Consider the following 10662-nt stretch of genomic DNA (forward strand, 5'->3'; position numbering starts at 1 on the left):
CATTTTGAAGTCAAAATAACAAAAATAACACAACACAACACATAGGACACAGACAGTCGTGCAATCTTCACCACTTATCTGCATACACTTTGTTGTCTGAAGGATCAAAGTGTCCTTTCACCAGTGGATCAGAGACGTCATGCTGAAAATGTGCACACGTCTGCTACAAGCTAAGTTTTGAAAGCAAACGCTAAGCTATAGCGTCCATTGACGAAAAAGAGATTGTCTCACATCTCCTGTCCCATGTAAATCCACTTCAATTCCAATCAGGTACACCTTCATTTAAAAAAAAGACAAAAAACACATTGTCGAAGACCTGATATCAACATTAACCAGAGTTCGTCTTTATTATTATCCTCATCAACATATCATTTCAGTGACAAAATATTACATTTTTTCTTGAAAAAAAAGCAGCATCATAGAGGGGAAACAGTGAACAAATGCATAATCGCATTCTTGTAAGGACTCGCATGTCAAAGTGCTACATTGATAAAATTATGTTTTTGATATATATTTATAATTTCTTGTTTTACAACATGCCGATAACATGAGGAAACATACAAGTTGTTACAGTGCGTTTCCCGCCTTTTATTTTTTGTCATGTGGCGCCCTCTAGAGTTTGTTTAGACAGCTGCAGCAGGTCCATTTGACTTGCAAGCGAGGAGGAGGCTTTGTTCGACCCGAACTTCTCCATCACCTCCTGAAATGTAAAAATTGATTCAAGATGATGAAAAATGGAGGACTTGAAAAAGGCAGAAAACACTCACCGCTGGTAGGCTCTGCTTTGCCAGTTTGGTCCAGTGAGATACGAGCTCCTCATCAGACAACAGGCCTCGAAGCAGCAGCCTCCTCACGACATACAAGTAGTTGTTCCACTAAATGATAACAACAAAAAAATCCGATTAGTATAGAATTGATATCATTTTATTTGTTTGCTGTAGTTGCTCAAATATTTAGTTGTATTGTAAATATGTTGCATTCATAGTCTTTCCCAGTAATCTATTTTATTTACACATTGTTGAAAAAATATTGTATATCAAGTATTTCAAGTTTTTTTTCATTTATTTATGCAATACTAAACCAAATCATTTCATAATTATGTACATTTTTATTGTTGGGTTTACATCTCTCCCACCAGACGTCAGCTAGAGGAAAGAAAAAAAAACTGGATGTACGCCTGTTGTGAAAGTACCGCGTTGTCGCCAGCCTTGAGCACGGCGGTGACGACTAGCGGGGTGAAGAGCAGGTGGAGGGGGGCACAGCAACAGTTGTCTGGCGCCCAAAGCTCGCTCAGCTGCTCCAGCAGCGCTCTGACGGAAGGCTCCGACTCACCGCCACCTGACGGAGGAGCCAATGGCAGCTCTGCAGACACTGGACTCACACAAGAGCTTTTGACTGAGAGGAGGTCTTTTTGGACGTATTTCATCACAAATCATTATTTATGGATATGGAGGGGGAAAACTAAATGTTCACATATTTTCCAGAAATCTAAATGTACATGCCACAGAATGTGTTTAGTAAAAAAATAAAGGCCAAGTGATTATTTTTATTTCACCAAAGTTAGCAAAGGCTTTTAAGGCATGGCATTTCAATAAAGAATCAATGTGGGATTTTTAAAAGTTAAAAAAAAAAAAGCACTGATTTAAAGTATAATTCTCTTGACTTATAATTGTTGTTTATTTTTTTTTCTATTTATCACCCGTTCCGTAAAAATAAAGGCAAAATAAGGAAGTGGTGAAATATTCATTCATATAATTTGAAAGTAGGATTAAGGCTTGTGAAAGGCATCATTGTCAGGCTCACCCAGTTTGCAGGCTAGCAGAACCGTGGCGTTGAGCAGCATCTGCTCTGACACGGCTGTTAAGAACTAAACACAAGGGGGTTAAAAAAAAAAAGGGGGGGGGCGGTGTTATATTCAACGTGACCACAAACAACACGATTCAGCGCGATTGTGTTTGGACCTTTTTGCAGACCAGTGTGTCTCGCACATTTCGGAAGAGCGTTTGGAGCCGAGAGCCGCTCGGCAGCTCTTCGTCCATCCTGGGGCCCACGGCCACGCTCAGCAAGTCCTTTGAAAAGATGCGGATCAGTTGTGAAATCACCTTTACGGCCGCGCCTTGACATTAGCGTTCAATTCATCCTGTGACCACCCTCACAACTCAAACGCATGTGTCTCAAATCATCTTTCCCAACTGAAATGAATGGAAATGCCATGAATCGGTTCCAGCCCTACCACAGAATGTTGTGTTTTATTTCAAACATAGCAGTAAGAGAGCAGACCTTTGTCAAGTAGCTTTGTGACACATGTACAGTTATTTTTATTCGATGTTTCCATGTCATACCTTGAGGGCGATAAGGACGTCAGAAGGCAGCGAGGCACTATGGGTGCAGCAGGGAGGGCAGGACGTCACTCTGGAGGGCCCTTGCTTCCTCTTGGGCGTAAGCAGCGGGCCCAACTCGTCCGCGGAATCGGCAGTCAGAGTCTTGGTGACGCGCTCGTACCTGCACTTCCATTCTCGCCGGATAAGCGCTGAATGTTCAAAAGGGAGGCGTTTGAACAGCGTCCGAGGAGCAGACAGCCATGCGTGTCGTAAGCGTACCCGTTATGTTGGCCGAGAGCCAGCCGCAGGCTTTTTCTGTGGCCAGGTGTATGGTGATGTTTTCGGAGGTGGTAAGCACCTGAAGCCAAAGTTTGACTACTTGAGTATTTATAATTATGCTAAAAATGTAATGATGAGGAAATTGTTTTTGTCATTGAAGACTAACACTTAAATGTGACTTACAGCAGGGGAGGTCTCATCAGGGAGCAAAATGCGTATGGCTTCTGGACTCTTTTCACAGCAAAATCTGCAGATTATTAAAGGCGGAGATCAATTTAAAGAAACAATGACAGGATAAGAAGGGGAGGAAAAAAAAAGACTTGTGGTACCTGGTGGCTCTGCTCAGGGCGTCTAGTCCCGCCTCACACAGTTGAGCACAGATGGACTCGTTCAGTTTGGACGGGTTGGCTTTGGGTGACTCGAGTCCGTCTCGGAGCATCTTAACCCCTTTTTCCACCAACTCGCTCACTAACGTCGCCCTGGGAACAACCAAGCCTGTACATCACGAAACGCCAACTCATGGAAATAGTACAACAAATCCTCACCGATTAGCACGTTTTTTTTCTGCAGAACATACACTACCGGTTATTCACGCCTATCGTTCGACTCCAAGCATTTACATGGTTACACCGTAATTCAAACAGAGCGCTCCGATACCAACTTCATGTGCTTGACCGCGTTGGAGCCGACCCGCTCGGCCACAAACTCCACCGTGCGGCGCAGAGACGGCGGCTGGTTGTGGAAGAACGCCTGCTCCAGGTCCGCCTGCAGTTTCTGCTGCGACCGCTCGCCGTTGCCGCCCGCCGCGTATTGGGGCTCGGCCGACGTCGGCGTGATCTTGCGCACCATGCCGCCTCCCTTGGCGCTGCTTCCCGACACGAAGGCGGCTAGGAGCTTACGGAACTCATCTGGCGGACAGTGAAAGGAAAAGTGGTTTCAACACAAACCATGTGATCACCCACCGGGTGGCAAAGAGGAACGGGACTCACCGAGAAAGGGGCAACATGTGTAGAGGAGCTGTTGGTCCACCAGGGGGATGCCGTCCTGTACAGAGACACCGCACACAGAGTTTTCCCTACACCTCATTTTTGGGCCACCTCCAGCTCTCTGACATCATCCACCCATCCATTTTCTATGCAACTTAAAATTCATCTTTATCAAACAACAAGTAGGTGACACTTTTACACTGGCAGCGGCTACTTGTAGACATCCTAATATAGATTTTCTTTACTGGACTACTGCATTAAAATGGCTTCCGGGGAGGTCACCACAATATTGAAAATGTCTGCCGAGCATTTGAAACGACTTGCATCCCTCTACGTACGAGTCCGGCAACATTGGCGTTGCTCTCCTCCAGCTCGGCCACCTTGGTGAAGTCACTGGTGAAGAACACCTCCTCGGGGATCACTGGGATCTGTTCGATGCAAGAAGGTACGTGAAGTGATGCATGCGTTTCAGTGGCTGTGTTGCATGCTCGATAAAAGCATGCCGCAAGGAGCTATCTACCTGGAAGAGCCACCCCAGTACGGATACAATCAGCAGCCGGTTCAGGTAGGACGTCTCGCTGCATCTGCCCAGAATCATTTTCCTTAAGGTGCATATAAAAAGAGAAAACAGTTAGAAAATAATACCATATAGCAGACTTTTTTAAATACAATATTAGGGGAGGGATTGAAATACTAGGCGAAAAAGTGAAAAGACAAAGTTTAGAAAACTATCTGGAAAAATAGACAGAAATATTCAAATGTTTGCAAATAACAGAAAATAATGGATGAAAGTACTGATTTTTAAAAAAAGGCACAAATATGAGAATATTAAAAAAAAGCTAAAACACACAACAGATAAAAAGAAAATGATTGAATTTTTTTTTAAAAAGCACCAAAAAAGTTAACATTACAACATAATACCAAGTATTATATAACAAGTGAAAAATCTCTGTCAGTGGAAGCTTTCAGCGTGATGCAAAATGGCAGCAATCAATCACTTGCTTTTCTAAAGCGTTCCTAATAAAGTGTCACGTGGACTGGAACAGCAGAAGTACCTGTACAGGAGACACAGCGTGCCCAGAACCACCCTGTAGCTAAGCAGCAGCGGCCCGGTGAAATCCAGCATGGAGAGGAACTCCACCAGCCAGGGCACCGTCAAGATGGTGCGCCTGTGCTTCATGCTGTTCCTCAGCACGCCGCACACGTCCAGCACAGGAACGCTCTGTTACGTAGAAATTCGGAGTGGGACGGAAGTACGCACACGCCTCTGAGATTAACTTGTTTTAAAGAAGGGAGGCAAAAAAGGCAGGAACGATGGAAAGATGAAGACTGTAGAGAGAGGAAGATAGACTGTAGAGAGATGAAAGAAGGATGACCATGAGACGGGATGAAAGGAAGTTAGAGAAGAAGGTAAGAATAGCAAAGACAGACTATTTTTGGGGGGAGCATTTACCAAGGTAAGCCACAGTTATTAAATGTAATTGTAATAAATGTGTAAAAGTAATACGAGACGCAAACATAAAGTGCAGGAACTCATTTTGCAGTTTTTTTTTCACGAAAATCAATTCACTCAAAATGTCAGTGTTATTGCGGTACCATGTTTTTCCTGTCTATCATTCCAAATCCGCAAAAAAAAAAAAAAAGCACAACAAAGACATGTCTGCCATCTAGTGGTGATGGGTGACATTACAATGGCAGCATATTCGCCGTTCCGCACCTGCAGAGGAGCCACACAGTGTGGTTGCGGGCCCTCAGTTGCCCATCCCTGCCATACGTCTATGTTATTTTAACCTTGCTCCGCAGGGCGACTGCCGCTTCCTGGATCTCCCTGGACGGCTTCTCTGTCGTCTGGTACGGCAAAAAGGAGATGAAGCCCAGGAACTTGGCCAGGAGACGAGCGAGGAGGAGCACCGAGGCGAAGCGCTGTTTCTCGTCCTGACGGGAGGTCCGCGGTGCTCAGTCAGTTTAACAGCGCGAGCTTTTTCATTCACAGCAGTCGGGGCGGAATGCGTACCTGCTGCTCCATGTCCCCGTCGCCGGCCGCCTCTTCGCCCTCCTCCTCCTCTCGTTCTATGACGGGAGTCGGAGGACTCAAGATGGAAACTTCGTCCAGCTGAAGGAGCTGCTGACACAAGCTGTCCTGCAGGTGCTGATTCAGCTGACAGCTGGTATTCAGTCAATAAAGTCGGATCGCACGTCAGTAACTTAGCTGCACGACCTCACGAGTTAGCCGCGCGTTCTGCTGCCTCACCAACTGGCCGCTTGCAGAAAGTCCCGGAAGAACTCCTGGTGGCCGGGAAATGACGGCGGCGGGCACGGGCCGCCGACGCCGTGGGGCTGGATGAGACGCTCCTCCAGGCGCTTCAGGCGGCCCAGGCCGTCGGCTCCCAGCATGCCCAGCAGGTCGGCGTCGGGGGTGTCGCCGGACGAGCCGCTAACGCGGGGCCCTTTGCACATCTAAGCACGGAAGATGAACGTTGGAGCGGATTCTTGTCAAGGTAACGAGAGGGGAATGTGTGGAAATACCTGAACAAGCTGCTTCAGGAACAGACGAGCAAAATGCGAGTGGTTTCCAGCGGCGGTCAGCTGACTCATTATTCCTCTGAAACCCCCCCATAAAATTTAAAAAAAAAGAGTAAGATGAGTTTAAAATGCCATAAAAATAAAGCAGGAATGAAAGACTTTGACCTGCCTGATGCGACTCCCGAGGGCAATGTCGAAGATCCAGCTGGGCTCCTTGTGGAAGTCCTCCCATTCTCGAAGCACCTCGTAAAAAATGTCCCTGAAATGAAAGGACAGTCAATCCATCGTGCTTGAAGAGGACGATTAAGACGCATGGCGGGCATTTGAAAGGAGGGGATGTACACACACTCTCGTCTCGTCAACGAAAACCCACACACGTCACGTCACATTTTAGTAATCAAAGAGCCACGTTTAGCTCGTCATCGTCATGAAATGAAAAAAAAAAGGGGGGGGGGGCATCAACAAACTAATTTCATCATCGTCGAGGAAAACCACACTGGCTACCTTTGCTTTTTAAAGGTGTGGAAGGCCTTGTCACTGCTGAAATTGGAGCGATTGTCTGTGGCAGGCTGGAAGGGCACCGAGTGGATGAACGTGGAAACGGAGGGAGAGAGCTACAAGACATCAAGCTTACAAAATTCACCTCTTGCCATTTGAACAGCAGCACCGGTACGATCTCATTGCGCTACCTTGGCTGTACTCGTGTCCTGGGCCTGACTCAAGCGATCCCTGAGGCACGGCGAGAACGACGCCACTCTCTCGTTCTCGGCCAGGAGACGCAACGTGCATTTGTCCAGGTGAGCCAACAACCTACAAAACCAAAACTACTGTCAAGAGAAAAAAACGCTGTCTAGAAATATGGCTGGTGGCGATGAAGCACAGAGATAAAAACTCACTGATACTGATTCTCCAACACCTTCACCGCAAAGTACACACAGTTGTGCACTTTCCTCAGGTAGCGCCTCTCCAGCACGCCTACAAAAACATGCCAGAGGGAACAAAGAGTTAGAATTTGTGTTCATTCAATAAGACACTGTCGTCACTTGCGATCCAGCGACCTGAATTGAGCGTCCGCACACGCGCCTCCTCTTCCTCGTCGTCATCCTTGTTGTCAGGAGTGTGAGGACATCGAGACGTGAGCAGCTGCATCACAAAGAACAGCTCCAGAAAAACGTTTGGCACCAGGTTTTCTGAAAATAAAAACAGTCCAAAAAAGGTGTTGTTCTCGCACTCTCTCTTTGCTTTTGCTAGCAGCCGGGTTGAGGTTCACCCACCAGAAATGCAGGCGCAGTACAGTTCCGCCAGCATGTCAAGGTCTGAGGCCAAGGTGACTTCAGATGTTTCGGGGCAGGGCGTCTGCTGGTCTGGCGTCACCTTGGATCCGAGCCTTGGGGCCTCAGATTTGCTCGCCGTGCACGGCTCCTCTGAGGCTGGCGCAGGAGAGCACGTCTGCCGCTGGGCTCGTTTACACCTGGAGGCAGGAGGAAAGAATGACACCCGCCGTTCGGATCAATTAGGTACACCTCCACTCACCTCAGGTGACCCCGCCCCCCTCCCTACCCCAGAAAATCTGCCTTGATATATGCAGTAATAATAATAATATTATAATCCTGACTATTGTCATCTTTAGATATAAAGGTAATTTATGAATTATTCTAGTCAATGAACAATTTACGCAAATGTCTGATATGTAGTACATAAAATGCATCACACACATTTCAAAATGATGCCAAATGTTTTCCGTACGGAAATCTTACGACAAAAATTTGTAAGCTGCGTCCTACATATTTTCATTGTGGTTTTTATTAGTATCACAGCTAAATTATCGACAAAAAAGTGCATTTTTACAACATTCTGTTCAACCATATTTCTATATTTTTCCACAAATCGCTGGCGCCATCCAAAGAACATAATGAATATAATTTTTTTTTTTGCACCTAAGATAACAAAGAATGCAAAAATTTCACTAGACAGTGATTTTGTTCTTCTTTATGCCAAAATATGAAAACATAAAATATTTTTAGGGTTATTTTTCCATTTAAAACATGACGAGATACACTCATCATTGTTCGCCAAAAATAACTAGCACTCAGAAAAATTAATAAAATACACATGACATAGAATGTACTCTCTAACTGTGCACAAAAAAAAAACAAAAAAACCCAGATTCAGATACGCAAGTTTTTCATCTTAAATTGAAAATATAATAAAATACATTGTATTACACCGCTCTATTGTGAGTAACTTGGCCGTATTGTATTTGAAAAATGGGTCATAATTGAAAAAAAAAATAAAATCAAGATTTCCTTCACCTGAGTCAAAGCATATGCCATAAATGGAGTCTTTGCTTACTTTTCTCTCTTGAGCAGCTCCCTCTCCTCCATCAGGCTGTGGGGGCTGACCGCCGTCACCCACGTGTCATGCCTCTCCAACCCCGGTGGCGGCGGGCTGGGAGCTTGCGTGAAAGGTGTGGAGGTGAAGCACATTTTTGGCTTGGAGTGCGAGCGCTCAGCGCTAACCGGCGTCGGGTTTATCCTTCTGGATGGTTTGTTTCCCCTGTAGGGCAAGGGTGACTCATGTAAAGGATAAATATGGTAGAAAATTGACTTTTTGATGTTTGTATACGGTGCCCTAGCCCCGCCCCTTGTTGTCACTGGATCAAAACCCCACTTGTGATTGGCTCAGAATTTTTGGGGCTGGTGCCAATTGTTCCCGACTTGTTTCTTTTTCGTCTTTGATTGCGCGCGTTTTGAAAACTAACAGTGGTCCATGGCTATTAAAATATTTTTACAATTCATTATTTCAGCAAGTACTCCAACAATTAATCGAGTAATCGGATACAATTTTATTAGGCGTAGAGGCTACTGTAAAACAAATTTTCCTCCAATTAATGTTTATTAACCCCTTCCAATAAATAAGGACTTAAAAAATGCACAGAGAGGCGTAATAGAAGTGGGGAATTGTTTGAAAATGCATAAAAATGTACTTTAAGAAGAAAGGGCACAGGCGATTAAAAAAAATACTCACGTGGGGGTAACAGGAGATGAACCGACAGGCGGGAAATCTTCCAAGTTGCTGAAATTAAGCTGACCCGCAGATGGAGGAGAAACATGCTCGTTGGTCCCGCCTCCTCTTCCGGTTCTTCTCCCGTTGTCATCAGAGTGATGCGCCGCTCGCCCACCTCCCACGTGCCTCCCGGCACCGTTCCCGCTCCTCCTGCGGCCCTTCTGGAGCTCCGGGGGAGACAGCACATAGTCTCCGAGACTGATCCTCTGGCTGGGTCTCCGCTCTGAGCCCGAGGGCCTGGACGCCGGGCTCCAAGAGGCGGGAAAGGACGGGCTGCTGACGTGACCGAGCCCCGATTCGGACCCCGGGGATGGCATCGGCGAGAATAGCTGCACCCGGCTGGTGCCTCGAGAGCCACCGACCCCCGACCTGCTGGCCCTCCGCTCGGAGAAACCCCGTGATGAGGCGGAGGGTATGGGACGGCTGGGGGTTTTGGCAGGGGTGGCGGGGCCATGGGTGAGGGCCTGGCTGCTCTGATCTCGCAGGAAGTTGAGCAGGAAGGGAATGAATTCGTGCTTGTGGACTGTCAATTCGGGATCGCTGAAGGTCAAACTGTCACTATCCTGTTAACATGGAAAAAAAATACAGAAACACAAAAACTGGTGCATTAGAGAAATCCGCTGGTGCTGAACCCTGAGCATGCGGTGGTTTGCATTATATATTATACCGCCCCCTGTCGGTGAAGACACACACACAAACACACACACACACACACAAGAAAGCGCCACACAATGTAGTACTGTGCAAAAACTCAGATTCTGGATTTTAACGTTGGACAATACGGTGGTAAAAGGCAAGCAAAGATTTTTTGGAAGTGGTACTTGGTGTAAAAGGTTTGCGATCCACTGGTCTATTTTATTATGTTATGACTTAATGTTTGTCACAGGTACAACACTTAACTGTTCTTAAATGACATTAAAGATGTGTTGGACTTTTATGGGGAACTGGACTCATACAAGTTGAACTGTACTTTGAAAATACAGTTCAACTCGTTTGAGTCCAGCGAGATTCATTTAATATGACAATAGCAAATAATTGTGAATGATGACAGTGGCTACTACTAAAATCATCACTATTATTTTATAAAAGGGACATTTTGAGAAAACTAACTACGCTCCGGCTAACGTCTGTTAAACAGCAATAAGATTCCAGATTATATCAATTTAAAAAAAGCGAACGTAGACATTAATTTTTCGGCCGCAAAAAACAGCAGCGACTAACTGTCCATGTTACCCCAATGGGACGAGTTCGCTGCCTTGCTTAGCTGCCGAGCTAAAAGTTTTGTTTACAATCCGTAATGTGCTCATGTCACTCCTCTTAGACGAATGGTAGGACACCGAACCCGAGCTGAACGTGTCGCCGAAGAGGTTCGAGGGTGTTTCCGACCCACCTGGATATTCTTCAACCAGTCCAAGACCTTCGTAAGGTCCATTTTCCTTGTTAGTAGCGATTCCAAAAGAGCCGCCATTCCGACAAGGCACTTGCGC

At 46.0% G+C, this 10662-nt stretch overlaps 1 protein-coding gene across 1 annotated transcript; it reads right to left on the reverse strand.

Annotated features, from left to right (window-relative positions):
- Positions 1-322: 322 nt before the first annotated feature.
- cdan1 (codanin 1) lies at positions 323-10662 on the reverse strand. Its single transcript, XM_086127078.1, has 27 exons — positions 10566-10662; positions 9137-9738; positions 8462-8665; positions 7384-7580; positions 7168-7299; positions 7006-7084; positions 6799-6919; positions 6614-6723; positions 6279-6368; positions 6113-6188; positions 5838-6043; positions 5601-5751; positions 5378-5521; positions 4642-4808; positions 4107-4188; positions 3925-4014; positions 3590-3644; positions 3262-3508; positions 2930-3079; positions 2784-2847; positions 2601-2679; positions 2343-2530; positions 1962-2069; positions 1804-1867; positions 1193-1371; positions 768-875; positions 323-700 (listed from the first exon to the last, which is right to left on the reverse strand). The coding sequence occupies exons 1-27, from the start codon at positions 10641-10643 to the stop codon at positions 599-601; spliced, it is 3873 nt and encodes a 1290-aa protein (XP_085983204.1). The 5' UTR covers positions 10644-10662; the 3' UTR covers positions 323-598.

This window comes from Hippocampus guttulatus, chromosome 13, assembly GCF_054856545.1.
Source record: "Hippocampus guttulatus isolate MCC_2025c chromosome 13, RoL_Hgut_1.0, whole genome shotgun sequence".
Lineage (NCBI taxonomy): Eukaryota > Metazoa > Chordata > Actinopteri > Syngnathiformes > Syngnathidae > Hippocampus > Hippocampus guttulatus.

Bases quoted from the DNA above. Each gene is read 5' to 3' on its own strand.
- cdan1 (XM_086127078.1), bottom strand. From the start codon at position 10,643: ATGGCGGCTCTTTTGGAATCGCTACTAACAAGGAAAATGGACCTTACG. The intron at 7,300-7,383 runs GTGGGTGAACCT...TTTTATTTTCAG, and splicing joins GTACTGCGCCTGCATTTCTG to AAAACCTGGTGCCAAACGTT. The intron at 3,080-3,261 runs GTTGGTATCGGA...GGTTGTTCCCAG, and splicing joins AACGCGGTCAAGCACATGAA to GGCGACGTTAGTGAGCGAGT.